This window comes from Dendropsophus ebraccatus, chromosome 12, assembly GCF_027789765.1.
Source record: "Dendropsophus ebraccatus isolate aDenEbr1 chromosome 12, aDenEbr1.pat, whole genome shotgun sequence".
NCBI classification, from domain to species: domain Eukaryota; kingdom Metazoa; phylum Chordata; class Amphibia; order Anura; family Hylidae; genus Dendropsophus; species Dendropsophus ebraccatus.
In genome coordinates this window covers 56,462,974-56,480,701 of record NC_091465.1, presented here as the reverse complement: position 1 = coordinate 56,480,701, position 17,728 = coordinate 56,462,974, and the positions used below count along the sequence as shown (strand labels likewise).

The 17,728-nt window shown below is 42.1% G+C and overlaps 1 protein-coding gene across 1 annotated transcript in view; it reads right to left on the bottom strand.

The window, feature by feature from the left end:
• Nucleotides 1-17,728, bottom strand: part of ABCG4 (ATP binding cassette subfamily G member 4) — a 58,708-nt gene that overhangs the window by 18,495 nt on the left and 22,485 nt on the right. Inside the window, exons 3-5 of the mRNA XM_069947141.1 lie at nt 15,833-15,950; nt 2,081-2,213; nt 43-93 (exon numbers count right to left, since the gene is read on the bottom strand). Coding sequence (XP_069803242.1) covers nt 43-93; nt 2,081-2,213; nt 15,833-15,950 — 302 coding nt within the window. The remainder of the gene's footprint in view (nt 1-42; nt 94-2,080; nt 2,214-15,832; nt 15,951-17,728) is intronic.

The window sequence follows — 17,728 nt, the reverse complement described above, 5'->3', positions numbered from 1 at the left end:
GATTGCACATTATGTAATAGAGAATATAAAAACAACACTTACCAGTTTTCTCTTTACATCCATCTTCTCGTTAAGTTTCAAGTTGGCAGAGACCTATAGAAAATAAACATTACAAATCTGTATAACATCAGCAGCTTCAGATCAGCAGCCCAAATCTAAGCCAAGATCCGGTTTAGAATTTACCTCCTTAGAAATGCTAACTGTATGCATGCTTGACTGCTGCTCCATCCAAGCCCCCTCATACTGCAGTTATGCAGTGAGAAGGAACAGAAGACACAAGACCCTCATCTGGGGATCTCAGAGGTGGGGTCTCCCGTGACTACACACTTATCGCCTGTTCTGTGAATAGGTGGTAAATGGCAATTCTGGTCAAATTCCTTTGCGTCATTAAAGGACAACTCCCACGAAAATTTAAATACCCGGTCTGGCCCACTTCCCCCACTTTCGGACCCCATGCGCACATGCGCACCAGCAGCTTGCTCAGCCCTGATTGGCTGAGGTTGCTGGAAGCCATGTGATGCGCTCCAGCCAATGAAAAGGCTGCCGGTGCGCAAGCGCACTGGCAGCCTTTTCCATCCCCAGGACCCGGAAGTCAGAGACATCGCTGGACAACTGTGACAGTGAGGCAGACGGCGGGCGAATGAAGTGGCGATCGGCACCGGTGGGATGGTGTCTGTGTGTGTCTGTGTTTTTTTTTTGGGGGGGGGGGGGTCCCGCCGGAGTTGTCCTTTAAGGTGTCTCATACAGGTGTATAGCAGCAAGTTAGACAATATTCAAATGGCAGGGGGCAGCAAGGCTGACACTAAAGGCCCTATTACACAAAACGTTTATCGGCCATTACGGCTGATAAACGTCTCGTGTAATAGAAGGCAACGATCAGCCGACATGAATGATGTTGGCTGATCATTGTCTATTGTCGTCTTTCAACATGTTGAAAGACAAATGGCTAACATAGCATCAATCTGCTGCCGTCGTTCCGTGTAATAGGAGCAGACCGCCTCTATCTTCTATAGACTGCCGTAACGATTCAGTGATCACCCAGGCAGCACCCCCACTCGCTGCCGCCACGTGTAATAGCGCCGGCAGCGAGCAGGGAACGAGGAGCAAGCAAGTGCTGACCTGACAGTCGGCGCTCGTTTGCTCCCTCTTGTCGCCCTGTGTAATAGGGGCTTAACTTTATTATATTATATTATGGGAAAACAGAACTTTTATTAATATATAAATAAGAGGTTTAGGTGCACTGGCAGCATTCCTTAAACCTTTTAAAGCACTGATTCTTCAGGGAATACAGGATTATTTATCTGGCACTCTGCAGTGACATGATCATCATTTTGGCCACTGTTCAATGCAGAGGGCCCAAGGAATAAATCATTAATAGGTGTTCTGCCAGAGAATGTGTGCACTGAAAGGTGAAGGAACCCCCCAGAGAGCTAAATAAATATTCATTCATACTGTATATATGAATATAGGGGGGGCAAAGGAAAGGCCCCTATTGCACCTAAATCCCTTATTTACTGATCAATAAAAGTTATGTTTTTCCCATAAAGCCACCACGCACCAATATAATAAGGGTAGCATGAGCCTCATTGTCCCCTGGCCCTATTAGAATGTTTCAACAGATTAGGATTATCCAATATGCCGATAGACTGCCTTTAAGACAGGAATGGGGAATGTTTGTCCCTCAGCTGTTACAAAACTACAATTACCATCATTCCTGAATAGCCAAAGCTTTGCCTTTTGCAAATTATAGTTTTTCATCAGCTGGACAGCTGAACGTTCCCCATTCCCGCTTAAGGATGTTGCGACCCAGTGGATTACAAGTTCAATTCTTGCAACATAATTTTATATATATAGTGATATTTGTTATTATCTCTGTAAGCATTGCTTTGAATAAAGTCATCTTTAAGTTGTAGCAGGTCATTGTCAGGTATCATTTCAATATAATACAATGACAAGTTAGGTTGAAAGTCCATTGTCACAGTCTTTCTGTAGTGCTGCAACCACATATAAAAAACATATATGAACTGTTTGAAATATATTTGTTGCCCTAAGAATAACACCTTCTATGATATTTTCTTACCATCATGGCTTCCTTGACAGTCAAGTGCGGCAGTAGCATGTCGTCCTGCATGATATAGCACGACATCTTCCGGAAAGTTCGTAGCTCCCTTTGTTTTCCGTTTACCAGAATCTCACCAGTCATTCCACTGTCCCTGTTATAAGAAAACAGTGACTAAATGAGATAATTCTGATATATTACTGATACTGATACTCAGTAGTGGATTATAACAGGGGCGTTCCGGGCGGCAGCCCGGGGCCCTGACCTCCTGGTGGGCCCATGACCACCCAAAAAGACTTATACTTTCAGTGGTGTACTGTCTCCTGGCTACACTTCCGCCATGATTTGCAAAAAATCACTGTTTTTTTATGGCAATTTTGCACAAATCAGGACATCATGACATTATCTGTCCTGTACTATGAACGCAAGGCTAGTGCCGCCATAGTTACAGGGGGGTGGGGGGGCCCAGGCTTGGTGAACAGCCCAGGGCCTATGGTAAAGTTAATCCGCCCCTGCTGATACTAATATTTTAGTCATTTCCCATAAGCAGATATAAGGCTTTCATTAGTGCCTTTTTATTTCATTGATTTTCTTTATTAGAGTATCTGTAAATTGATGTGAAACACTGTGAGCAATGAGCCAAATATAGCAATGCGTATTCTTCAGAATTCTGTCTAAAAAGTGGCACACAGGCACTTTTTCCCTACATTTATTATGCGTTTTAGACACTTTAGAGACAAAAGGGCGGTATGACCAAATGTGCAATAGTCTGCACCAAAAAATGCACCAGTCTGGCAAAAAATAATTGGTGCAAACTAATAATTGGTGTAAACATAGAGCAGACAGTTTTCAGATGCAACAGATTAATCAAACGTTGTGTCTGACATTGCTAAATTTGTCACATTTGTGGACTGTCTACTCTGAGGGCCCTATTACATGGAGCGACAATCGGTCAAATCAGGTCGATTGTCAATCAATGTAATAGAGAGAATGATTAATGATAATAGTTTTCTTAGGTCCAGACCTAAAGGCATCAGGTGCCGGGCACGTATCTCTACGTATAATACTGATGCGTGGCTGGCGGACGATGATTGTAGTATAAAATACCAAAGTACTTACTTACCTTACCACGTTTCCCGGTGTCCTCAGGATTTCCCCGGTGTCCTTGGGCCTTCCCTGGTCTCTGTAGCTCTTTGTTCTGTTCCCTTCTGTTCCCGTCTCTGCACTGACAGGCCGCAGCCACTCAGCCAATCACTGGCCAAGACAGGCCGCAGCCAGTGAATAGCTGAGCAGCCGGTGGGCTGTCAGTGCAGAGACAAAAACAGAAGGCAGAGCTGCAGAGACCAGGCAAGGCCTGAGGACACCGGTAAAGGCCCAAAGACACCAGGGAACATTGCAAGGTAAGTTAAGGTTATTATTTTACACTAAAGGCAAGGGCTGCACAGACATCGCTAATGATGTCTGTGCAGCCCTGCTGCACGATAGTATAATTGCTCAGTAAACGAGCAGATCGGTGCTTGTTGACACTTTATGGGCCGTGTAATAGGACCCTAAGGCCAGGTTCACACTTCTGTGGTGTTGTCCGCAACGGCAGACCTGCAGCTACAGAGAACACTGCAGATGAGTATCCTTTGCCATCTGTAATTACACAGACCCTTTCATACGTAACACCTACGGATGTGTAAACTGTGACATAAAAATGAATGGGTCTGTAGTCTGTTCCTAACTTTGGATCCACAACACCACTTTAGGCAAGGAACTCTCTGGGACTCTTTGAAGATCTAATTTTCAAAAGTGACCACTGCCCAGATCTGGTGTCCCCATACTGACAATTTAGTGTCAACTTTGATAACACAATTTTGGCACACATTTTCAAGCACCAATAATTGCATTTTTAACCAGATACAGTGGTTAAAAATCCAACAGAAATGTGTAGGTGTGTATTATAATTTTTCTGTTAGTGTTTTTTTTTTTTTTTGTCAAACCCAATTGGAGTGCAATCCAAATAGGGAAGAAACCTACAATAGTAAGTCTGGTAAGTAATAGTTACATAGACACGTCTTAACAATTTCAACCAAGGACCAACCAAAAAGGGGAGAAGATGGATGAAGGTTAAGGTTATGGATAGATAAATGGCAGAGGATGTGAATCTATACTTTTACATATGCATTTATGTTATTTTGTTCTAGGAACTTGTTTAAACCTGTTTTGAAGCCCTTTGCTGTTTTTACTGTGACCAGCTGCTGAGGTAAACTATTCCACAAATTTCATGTCCTCATGTTAAAGGCGGCTTGTCACCTTCGGATATTGAACATTTTTTTATTCTTGGTGGAACGGGCACCCTTTGTATCCTGAGGAGTTTTTACCTGATACAGCTTTTCATCATATTTCTTGTACTGACCATTTATATATTTAATTATAGTTGATCATATCTCCATTTAACGTTTTTTTTTCCATAGTTCCCTATAACTAAGATGCTCCATAAACTTCCTAAACCCATAGATCTTAGTTTATTCATCGTGTGTCTATAAAGACAGTGTCTAATGCTTTTGCAAAGTCTAAATACACAAATTTTACAGCCGCCCCCCTATCCAGGCTTTTACTCACTTCTTCTTAGAAACATATTAGGTTGGTTTGACAACTTTTGTCCTTACTAAAACCATGCTGGCTATCACTTATCACCCTCTACATATTCCTGTATGTAGTTCCTTATGAGCCCACAATTTTTTTCCCACAATAGGAAGTAAGCTTATCAGTCTATAGTTACCCAGGGAAATCCTAGAGCTCTTTTTGAAAATTGGCACTACATTTGCCTTATGCCAGTCCCTCGGCACAACACCTGTCACCAGTAAATATTATGATTAAGTGCAGGGCCGCCATCAGGAATTTCAGGGCCCCATACAACTAAAGTGCCATGAGACTAAAATAGCCATGTAAGAATCACTGTGCAGGAATACTTATTATCAGAAACCCAACGACACATTTCCCTCTACATTTCTGGGTATTTTACTAATCAGGCTGATGACGTTTTATAGCTTACAGTATATAAACATGTTTGCCAACACAGGCCCAAATTTATCTTTTTTTTTTTTTTTATTCTTTATTTTAAAGAATAAGGGATGAAACAGCAACAGTCCAATAACAAGGAGCCTATCATTTGACTATAGTGCAAATTACATGAAGTAATCCACATACATTATCAGATGCTTCTGGACCTCCCACCATCCTTCATAAGAAGTTCACTTCTTGTATTTGTTCTGCATTGCTGGTATAAATTGGTATGTCAAACCAAGATTAACTTGTACCAGAATAATTGGAAAAGAAAAAAGTATGGGAATAGGATAGAAGGGCTTATGACCTGAACCATACCATTTCATCTGTCAAACAAATATGCAAATAGTATTAAAAGCAATGCATTTTACCACAATCGGCATAATTGGGGTGAAATTTTTCTGCAAGAACACAGGAAAAATGCAGTAAAACTGCCTTCTGTTAACATAGCCTCATGTCCCCACTAACAGCCGCCTGTTAATAAAGACTGCTGCAAATAATGTTCATAGTCATCCACCATCATTATCAATAGACGGCTGCCTTTTGCAGTTAAATGACAGCCTGTTCACATAGTGGGAACGTAGCCTAAGGGTAGCTTCACACATTCTTGATCCGCAGTGGATTTCACGCTGCGAGTTTGCAGATCCTTGTAACGTGAAGTTGAATGGGTCACATACCCGCAGTGGGATTTTCATTCCACTGCGGATATGTAACCCGGCCCCTTTAAACCCGAACAGCCGCACTGATTGGCTGATGGAGACCAACAGGAGTCGGGAGCCTCACACACAGCCGTGGCGGCGAGCAGGTAACGTATTCTCCGGGCCGGGGGCTGAGGGCGGCAGGGGGTTAAAGGGGCCAGGTTACATATCCACAGTGGAATGAAAATTCCGCTGCGGATATGTAACCCCATTGACCTTCACACTACCAGGATCCGCAGCGGATTTCGCTGCAAACTCACAGCGTAAAATCCGCTGCAAATCCGATACGTGCGAAGCTACCCTTTGGGTGCTCTTGCACTGTGCAGTTTTGTTGCAGCTTTGCTCAGTCTTTCTGCTGTAGTTTTAAACCCTTAATCAGGTGTGCATCATAATGGATTAGATAAAAGAAAAAAGCAGATGCCACATCTATTCTTTTTTTTTTTTATCCACTCCTGGCATATAAAGTAGAAGTAGCATCTGTCCTTTATTTTATCTAATTCATTGTGATCTACACCCAGCTTCCAAACTGCCAAACTCCCAAAATCTGAATAAAACTGATGCAAACTGCACAGTGTAAGGCTATGTTCACACAACGTCGAAAAAAAGAGAAAAGGTGTCCGCTTTTTCTATTTAAAAAGATGTCCGCGATTTAACTGACTGCAATGTAATGCGTTGAAGTCAATGGAATGACGGACGTCCAAAGCACACATTGTATAAAATTATGGACGTTGTCTGGGCAGACGTCAAAATAATGATCACAACAATTATTTTCGGACGTCTTTTGCAAACAGTGGACATTATTTTTAGTTGTTCACACACATTTTTTCACCGTCCTTTCTCCCTTTTTACAATTAAGTTCAATGGACTTTTTAATTAAAGGTACACCCAAAGGCCAATTAGTAACCCAAACTAGAATAATGTACTAATAGCCGTCATTGCACAGGCGACCTATCCTCAAAAAACCGGACGTCATTTTGGACTTAAAATGACAGATGTCATATTAAAAGTTATGAATGGAAAAGAACAAACGTTGTGTGAACATAGCCTAAAAATTGCATTCTTATTGTTTTCATGGCCCTATTTTACTGCAATTTGCTTAATTGTGCTAAATAAGTTAACTTTTTGTAAAAATGTAACCAAAATTTTGGCAAAACATCGAAAATGCAATGTGTGAATACAGCCTCATTCACATGTCTGAAAATGCTGTCCACAATCGCAGTGTAGTGATCCAAATTCATGGACCACTACATTCTTAACAGTGACCCTTTCCGCAATTGCTGATCCGCACTACAGCAGGTTCTATTTTTTTTTTTTTTTTGCAGAGCGCAATTGCGGAAAGCATAAATGTGGATATGTGAATAGCCCCATTCAAAACAATGCGCTATAATTTTCTAAAAAAAAAAATTTGTATCCGCAAATGCGGACAGCATTTGCGGACGTGTGATGGAGGCCTAAGAGCACCTTTAAGGAAACCAATGAGCCCAATTGGGCTGATTTGGTTCCCTGAAGCACTGTATAAAGCTTCTGTGCAGCTCGCAGCATGTACCGGCCACAGCTGCAGCAGCAGCTATATACTGGAGAAGTTTAATCCCCCAAGAGGTGTGGCAGGTACTCATCTGGGCAGCGGCTCCTCCTGTCAACGCGCTCGGCAGGGATGAGTGACAAGCAGAGGTGCTAGTAACAGGCCTCTTTTCCTGTCAATCTTCCCCTCCAAGCATGCTGACAGGCAGAGAGCCTGTAGTCATTTGTGATGACTACCTGCTGCACCTCTTCCTGCCGTATGCCAGGGGAGTAAACTTTAATTTCTCTGGTATAAAGCTGCCGCTGCACAGGTGCTTTATGCGGTGCTTCAGAGAAACCGGTCAGCCCAATTGGGATTAATGGTTCCCTTTAAGGGTTTGTCCACTTTGGTGGAAGGATCTGCCCAAAATAATCACAGGATGTCCTGCTGCTATGACCTCAGTAATCAGCTGAGCTCAACTGCCTTGCTGTGGCAAATATACAGGAAATTAAACACTACTTCAGTATTCACAGTGTCTGTGTAATGTACTGGGTCTTTCACAGATTGTAGCAACTCTCTGCTATGGCTTATTGATGAACATGTCAAGTGGGAGTATCCTCTATTAACTCAAAATGCACTAATAGAGTATTTAAATGGATTTTTCAAACCAGACAATTCCTTTGTCAGCTGCAATTCATGTTCTAAACTGCTGACACTGTTAGATAGCTGTTAGGTCATGGAGGCACATTGTACCTTTTATTCAAAAATCCTGAAGGGTGTCCATGCCCAATACAACCATATGGGTCAGGAAATCTGGATAGATTTTCCTGACGTGTGAAGGAAATGGAAAATACATTGTCACTATTACCCATTCAAGTCAGCTACCCTTACAGCAGCATATGCTATACGTTGGAATCCATTTTTAAGCTTTCTTGATGTATAGTCTTTTGCAGGACACAACACAAGATGTAAAGTAAGTCTAAGGGGCCTATTCCACGGAGCAATAATCAGCCGAATCGGCCCGATTCGGCTGATTATCGCTCGGTGGAATAGAGAAAACGATCAGCCGATCGGGTTGATAGTTTATTTAGGCCCAAACCTAAAATCATCGGTCATCCACCGCGCATCGCTGCTTGGAATAGCGGGCATGGCGGGCGACCGATGATTCAAGCAGCATACATTACTTATCAGGGCTTCTCCTCTGCTCCGTCTTTATCCCGGTCCCACGCGCAGCAGCAGCTTTGTGATTGGCTGAGCGGTCTGACAGCTCAGTCAGGCTGCTTCGGGGTTGATGCTGGGAGCAGGACTGGGATGAAGACGGAGCGGAGGAGAAGCCCGGTAATGCATGCTGCAAGGGCTGCAAGGACATCAGTAACGATGTCCCTGCAGCCCTCGCTAAACGATCATCGGGCCATGGAATATTGATCAACCTGTGGAATAGGGCCCTAAGGCTCCGTTCACAAGGTGTAAAACTGGAGGAATCCCGCCAGCCTTCGTGTCATAATGACAGTCTATGGAAGGCTTGTGAGCCTCCTCTCTCCTTACTATTTTTACCATATTGTATGCATCATTTTATTGTGGCTTTCAAGATTTCTGCTTGCTTGTCATTCAGTACAATTGTCAGAACCGTTCCTCGCGCGGTGTTTGGGCTGTGCAGCCGAGAAGGCGCTGAGTTTGTGTTTTTGTGCAGTGTTCTGAACCTTGTCTGAACACAGGTGTATATTAGGTTTGTTCAGCCACCACCCGTCTTCCTTGCTATGCCTTGGAAGCTTCAGAGTTAACCTGTTGCTGTGCAGGTGAGCTGTGTTGAGGATTAGGGGCCGGTCCAATCAGCTGGTGGACTGAGTCCCTGATCCTCCATAAAAAGTAGTGAGCTCCAGCAATCCTTGCTGGTTATTGTAGTTCTAGTTCACCCTTGTTCAGCTTTGTATTGAATCTCTCTCTCTATGTGTCTGACTTTTGGCTTACTTTGCTTTGACTATCCTTGTTTGCTGCCTGCCCTGAACCTGGTGCCTGTATCTGGACCTTATTCTTTCCTATCACATTGTACTTCGCTGCCCGATGTTGCCGGCTCGGACTGTAGACTGTCCTGTTACGTGTTATCCACCTACTTCTGCGCAGGAACCGGCACCGTGGTTGCCCGCAGTCGCCTATGGCTGTCTTGTGGCAATTAGGCAGGGACAGTGGGTGGGTTCAGCTTAGGGGTTACTGTTCTTGTCTTGTCTGCCTATCTTGTCAGTGTCCCAGTGCTAACAACAATCTTTCATTTTATACTTTCATTGAATAACATTTTTCCAGCTGTGCAGCTTGATATAAAGCAGAACTCTGATGACTGTGCTGTAATTGTCATCCATTCTGCTCCAGAGTTGTACGCACTGGAAAACAAGTTTCTTATATTAGATCCAGAGGGTTCAGCTTCCCAGTTTTTATCAGGGTAGTTCATGTCCCCCATAATAACAACCTCATTGTTTCTTGCTGCCTTGTGATTTTGCCCTAGTAATAGATTTTCTGTGGAATATATATGAAATAAATTTATTCGCATCTGGCCATTTTACGCCGAAAAATTCACCTTTTGGGGTTAATAAATGTCCCTCTTTATGTACAGACAAATCCCCCTCACTTTCCAGTTCTTATGATCCTTGCTGGAGAATTGTAACCCTGCAGAATAACTGCCTAGTCATAGTTATCATCAGTCCTGCCTCAGTTATTCCCACTATGTCATACTTTTCCTCATTTATTATTAATTCCTGTTCATCTGTCAGGCTTCCTGCACTGGTCAGCATACAATGTACAGGTCTTTGGCAAACATATCTACTCACAATCAATGGATGACAGTATTATGCCATATGCTATGGAGCTTCTTTTTAACATGTAAAATGTCCAAAAAAGAAACATTCCAGGCCATATTTACTAAGACTCACCCAGATTGTTGTCCTATTAGTAACGTTGCACTGAATGTCGTCTAATGTCCATAGTTTTTTTCCTTAGTCATTTATCAAGCTGCCTAATGCTGTGTAGTAAATCCTGTTACTTGGCTTGCCCTGACATAATGTGACTGTGTGCATCAAACTGCTTGGGAAATAGAACATTAACTTAACATAGTAAGGCTATGTTCACACAACATCAAAAATAGAGAAAAGGCTGGCGATTTTGGAATCTAAAATAACGTCCTTTATTGCCACGATTTAACTGACTGCTATGGCAATGCATTGAAGTCAATGGAAAGACGGACGTCCAATGCACACAATGTATTGGATAACGGACATTTTTACCGCAGAAGTCAAAATAATGAACATTATTTTCAGACGTCTTTTGCAAAAACCGGACGTTTTTTATTAGTTGTTCACACACAGTTTTTCTTTTTTCACCAATCTTTCTCCGTTTTTACTATTAAATTCAATTGACTTTTCAATTAAGACACACCCAAAGGGTAATTAGTAACCAAAACTAGAATAATGTACCAAGGGGAGGCCAGATAGCTAAATGACGTCGGTTATTTTAGACTTAAAATGATGGATATAATTTTAAACGGAGTAGAAAAAACTTTGTGTGACCGTAGCTTTAGGCTACATTCACACATTGAGTAGTTTTTCAGGACCGTATATGATGTCCCAATCATCTACAATCTTTGTCCACAATTCGCAATCTTCGTCTTAAATATAACATGTATTTTGACCCAGCCCATGGACACGCTCCCTATGTGTGTTTTTGGTACAGCTGGTGCAAAGATTGAATTTTGCTGGCAAAATTCATTGACAAATGTATTGGAGACACGTTACATCCATGATTATTACAGATGTAGGGTATGTGCACAAACAGTATGTGCTTAAAACAGATGGAAAGTCTATTGCATAATCCGCCGCTCACGCCCGCTCGCAGACTGCGGCGGGCACGCATCTCCACCCGTGTCATAGACTACATCCTATACACAGGCGGATTCCTTCCTCCGTCCAAAGAATGATCAAGTTCATTCTTTGGATGGAGGAAGGAATCTGCCCATGCATAGAATGGAGTCTATGACACGGGCAGTGACGTGCGCGCGGCGGATTACGCGGTGGACATTCCGTCTGTTTTAAGCAGTGTGCACATACCCATAAAAAGTAAGTGCTAGGGACTTCTTAAGGCCATTTATTGCCAGAACACATCCAGACTTTGACACGTATTTTAGAATTTAGACTTCCTCAAAAAGTCTAATTTGCTAAAAGCTGGCTTTTAGGCTTTTGTGGTAGCCCAAAAAACACCTGAAAAATTGCTTCTTTCCTACTTGCACAACTGCCTGCTTTGTGCCCTACTTGTGTGTGTGTGTGATCACATCACATTTTGTATGTATTACTGTGGCTACTGTTGACCCCTTAGTGACCGCCAATACGCCTTTTCACGGTGGTCACTAAGGGGCTTTATTCTGATACATACACTACCGTTCAAAAGTTTGGGGTCACCCAAAAAATTGTGTTTTCCATGAAAAGTCACACTTATTCACCACCATACGTTGTGAAATGAATAGAAAATAGAGTCAAGACATTGACAAGGTTAGAAATAATGATTTATATTTGAAATAACATTGTTTTTACATCAAACTTTGCTTTCGTCAAAGAATCCTCCTTTTGCAGCAATTACAGCATTGCACACCTTTGGCATTCTAGCTATTAATCTGTTGAGGTAAGCTGGAGAAATTGCACCCCACGCTTCTAGAAGCAGCTCCCACAAGTTGGATTGGTTGGATGGGCACTTCTGGCGTACCATACGGTCAAGCTGCTCCCACAACAGCTCAATGGGGTTCAGATCTGGTGACTGCACTGGCCACTCCATTACCGATAGAATACCAGCTGCTGCTTCTGCTGTAAATAGTTCTTGCACAATTTGGAGGTGTGTTTAGGGTCATTGTCCTGTTGTAGGATGAAATGAAATTGGCTCCAATCAAGCGCTGTCCACTGGGTATGGCATGGCGTTGCAAAATTGAGTGATAGCCTTCCTTATTCAGAATCCCTTTTACCCTGTACAAATCTCCCACCTTACCAGCACCAAACCCCAGACCATCACATTACCTCCACCATGCTTAACATATGGCGTCAGGCATTTTTCCAGCATCTTTTCATTTGTTCTGCGTCTCACAAATGTTCTTCTTTGTGATCCAAACACCTCAAACTTGAATTAATCCGTCCACAACACTTTTTCCAGTCTTCCTCTGTCCAATGTCTGTGTTCTTTTGCCCATCTTAATCTTTTTCTTTTATTGGCCAGTCTCAGATATGGCTTTTTCTTTGCCACTCTGCCCTGAAGCCCAAAATCCTGCAGCCGCCTCTTCACTGTAGATGTTGACACTGGTGTTTTGCAGGTACTATTTAATGAAGATGCCAGTTGGGGACCTGTGAGGAGTCTGTTTCTCAAACTAGAGACTCTAATGTGCTTATCTTCTTGCTAAGTTGTGCAACGCGGCCTCCCACTTCTTTTTCTACTCTGGTTAGAGCCTGTTTGTGCTGTCCTCTGAAGGGAGTAGTACACAGCGTTGTAGGAAATCTTCAATTTCTTAGCAATTTCTCGCATGGAATAGCCTTCATTTCTAAAAACAAGAATAGACTGTCGAGTTTTAGTTGAAAGTTTTCTTTTTCTGGCCATTTTGAGTGTTTAATTGACCCCACAAATGTGATGCTCCAGAAAAACAATCTGCTCAAAGGAAGGTCAGTTTTGTAGCTTCTGTAACAAGCTAGACTGTTTTCAGATGTGTGAACATGATTGCACAAGGGTTTTTTAATCATCAAATAGCCTTCTGAGCCAATGAGCAAACACATTGTACCATTAGAACACTGGAGTGATAGTTACTGGAAATGGGCCTCTATACACCTATGTAGATATTGCACCAAAACCAGACATTTGCAGCTATAATAGTCATTTACCACATTAGCAATGTATAGAGTGTATTTGTTTAAAGTTAGGACTAGTTTAAAGTTATCTTCATTGAAATGTACAGTGCTTTTCCTTCAAAAATAAGGACATTTTGATCGGTAGTGTACGCCTCTTTACGGCGGATGTACCAGAAGGCTCTGCCACGCTCAAGCGGCAGCATCGCAGGAGATCAGCTGTAAGTATGACAGCTGATCTCCCCCTGTAACTACCGGAAGCGGTAGTTTAAAGCAAATGTACCAGTAGTACATTTGCTTTAAGATGTTCACATGGATAGAATGGCGCTGGCGCGGGGAAGCCGGTGTCACGGTCCTCTTTTGAACCACGTACAGCACCGTTTTATTCCCAGGCACTGGCCGGGGGTGAAGCACTGGAAGCAGGCCAGCCCACCCCCAGTGGGAGGAAACCCCTGTCTCTATGACTCGGCTCCATTAAAAATCAATTAGAATTAGAATCATTAGAACGGCGCTGTATGCGGGAACCTGGCCGCGGTTCATAAAAAGCACCACGGCACTGGCTTCCCCGCGCCGGCGCTGTTCAATCCATGTGAAAATCATCTTATAGCGAATGTACTGCTGGTTCAATCACTTTAACCTGTTAAATGGCGCTGTTAAATCATGACAGGAGCATGTAATGGTTCTGGTCGCATGCGCTGGTACACTCCTGTGATCGGAGGTCCTGTGTCAAGGTGCATGCTTCCAATAATCTCCGCAGTAATCTTGGGGGCCTTTTGAAGGCCTGGGGATTACCATGTATAAGTTTCTGTACAGACATGCCAGAGACATGGTTGTGTAGATTGCCTGTCAGCTCATTGCTGACATAGACAAAACACTTCACTACAGCAGTAATGCAGTGTATTGTATCAGTGATCAGCAGTAATGTACACTCTCCCCCAATAATAAAAATGCATTTTATTCCCCACATATAATAAAATGTTATGTAAAACACTCAAAAAACAAAACCTACACGTTTGGTATTGCCATAACATACCCATAACAACCCAAGCTATAAAACAATATCATTTATTATATCGCAAGACACAAGTTGTAAAATAAAAAAAATAAAAATGAAACAGCACCAGAATCGCTGTACTGTATTTTGTCAATCTACCAAAGAAAAAAACATCATAAAAAAGATCCAAAAGTCATACATATGTAAAAGTTGGTTAGGTGGCAATGAAAAAAGTATAAAAATGGCTACATCATTAAGGACCAAAATAGGCTGATCACTAAGGGGTTAACATTTGTTTAAAGGGGTATTTCTATCTCAACTAACAGTTATGCTTGTAGGGCTCCATCAAGTTAAATATTTTTGCCAAAACATTTATTTCGCTTAACTTGCATCCTTCTCCTGATGTGCTGCTTTTTTGTCCTATTGTTGACAGTTGGTTGTCTAGGTTACAGATCACCACTCTGCTCTAAAAACAGAGTTGAATCCTATCCAGAAGAACTATATGTGTATCTGAGTCTAGTAGTGCCTGCTCTCTTTAAACTTTGCTCTACTTCACTAAAAAAAAACCTACAAGTATAACTATATTAGCTGAGATGAGAATACCCCCTTTAACTACCCAAAAGGAATGTCTTTGCTCTTGGCAGCGCTCTAGTCAGATTTATTAAATGAAGGCGCCAGATTGTGGCACATAAATCGATTGCAAAATATAATACTTAGAAAATGTATTCAAATAATCAAGATCTAGTCCATCAAGTTCAATCTACAGAAACCCTACTGTAATGATCCAGAAGAAGGCAAGAACCCTTATGAGGGAGGTGCCAGTTGCCCCATCACAAGGAGAAAAATTCCATCCCAACTCCAAAATGGCAATCAGAATAATCTCTGGATTAATGTTTTATCACATGAAATCTAGTGCCCATAACTTGTAATATTATATTTTTCAAGATAGTGCCAAAATTAGCATAGCCCCTTTACCACAACTGTAAATACTGCAGAGACAAAAACAGAACCAAAGTCAAAATAAGTGGTCGGAGCCAGGAAGTAATATCAGGGACAATGTCAAAACAATAACAGTGTCAGACGCCAGAAAACCTAAAGAGAATGTTAAGACTGGAACAGAATCAGAAAAAAAATGGAGGGAATCAAGCAACACAGTCAGAACACAGAGGATCGAAATCACAGGATAACGTTAGTGAACCATGAGAATAGCAATGACAGGTGACTGGGACCGGCAGCTGTCTGTTTCCCTGAGAGGCTTACCAACCCACTTGCAGTGGGACTGGTAGCAGTGACAACAGAGCAATACAATTGGCTCCAGGTAAGAAAGACCACTACACCACAACAAGTACATAAATTACAATTTCTCCCTGCAAATATGTTTTAGTTCATTATTTTTTTTGGCACAGTATCTCGGTTAAAGTCATAACCATGACTTGACCATTGCAAAAATGTTTTTTCTTCCCAACCATATTTTAATTGATTTCTGTGTGTGTTTTACATTATTGTCCATACCTTTTGTAAAAAAAAAAAAAGACATATGAGAAGTTTTAATCAATCAAGGTTCCAGTGTTTAGACCTCCACTGATCCCTGTGGCCATCTCTCAGCACACAGAGATACAGAGATAGCATAGCCGGCCATCTACAATAAGTAGCCAAGTTTACTATTTCTTACCTATATCCAGCCAGAATATTCATGAGTGTGGATTTTCCAGCACCAGAAGGACCCATGATTCCAATGAGTTCTTGATTGCAGAACATGCCAGACAAACATTTCAGGAGTGTCTTGTAACCTAAGGTCAGTAAGAGATCTTGTAAATACATTTTATTAAACTGTAACTGTCATGTCAGGTGACCATTCACGATAAGTTGTCCTGTGTATGTATATGAGGAGCAGGGCTATATCTGCCCATTCTATCACTCATCTATAACCTGTTGTGAGACAGGTTAGTTTTACCCAATTCTATCACTAGTATATGCTTCCCCCCCCCAATGTTACCAACCTGAAAACTCCATCTTTGTGTCTGTTTTCCCTATGCTTAGCTGCAGTGTGGATGCAGACTATCATCTGTGCTCGCTTCTATATGGACACTAAAAACAAGATTTTGCAATCCTACCTCACAGTAGCAAACCTTCAGAAGTTTCCAGACCAGCCCTCAGCGGTGTAACATGTGATCTCAGCATTTTCTCTAGGTCACGAACTCTCTATAATGCACAGGGTGTTTGTCTCCTCTACCTGCTCACACATCCCCTTTGCCCCTCCCCCATCCATAGACTATAATAGGCAATGCAAACCCTTCTCTCTGCTGTAGAGCGCTTTGCTGTGATAATGAACAGATAAGAAGTGAGGGGGGAAGTGGGATAACAACCTTGTGAGTACAGAAGGTAGCTCTGCTGGCTAATAAAATCTATTACAATTTCTTATATTTACTTGTCCTATTGATTTCTGCAAAGTTGTGTAAAATCACAGTTACATTTTAAGCTTTTAACTAAATATTTGATTTACATAATTAACTCTTAACCCCTTCACGACAGCAATCGGTAGACATACATTCCTGCTGCACATACCCCGTGCAGCAGGAGCGTATATATACGTTCCTGACTTCAGGGGCTTTAGATGTGTGTGGGACCGCTGCAGTGAGAGCAGCCCCGCACACATCAGTGTGTCCGGGGACGGAGATAATGACAGGCAGCTTTGATCCTGCAGCTGCCTGTCATTAACCCCTTAAACACCGCGATGCACAGCGATTGCGGCTTTTAAGGTAGTATGTGACAGGACAAGCACCTGTCACTGACTGAGGGGGACCTCTGCAGCCATGCTGCGGGGGTCCCAATAGCTTGTACTGATGGGTGGGGCCTTACCTCCGTCATGTCGGATCAGCGTTCTATGAATAGAGTTTGCTTTCAGTCAGGGTCTATGCACAGATCGCTGAAAACACTGATTTATGCTATGCTATATCGTAGCGTGCAGAATTGTCCGATCTATTAAAATATAACATTACTGTTCCCAAACGATGAACGGCGTAAACGGAAAAAAATACCAGAATTGCAGATTTTTTTTAAAATTATATATCAGAAAAAAATATATAAAAACCGATCAAAATTTTTGTTTTACACCAATATGAAATTAATAAAAACTAGAGATCATGGCAAAAAATTACACCCCAACAAGCCCTGTAGGTGGAAAAATAAAAGAAGGCGAGGAGGAACACTGCATTAATTTGACGCGGACATCCTGGTGCACTGGGGGAAATAGAGCATCTAAAAGTCGGGTTCCGATGGCATGTAGATTTCTATATGTGTTAAGGGTTGGAGTGTCCAGAAGAGGATGATAATTTTTGACAGAAAAGGAGAGAACAGATCAGAGAGCTAGGAAGGTGCATTTGTAAAGTAAGAAACTGAGCAGAGCCAGAAGACCAGGTCAAGTTAAAGATATACAGTGAATTTTAACCATTGTGAAAAGGAAAAGTTACTGGTGAAACAAAGTACGCCAGGGTAAAGATGGCAAGAACTTAGGAGTAGAACGATACAGAGAGACAGACGATGATAAAGGATCTCAAGAAGTTAGGGG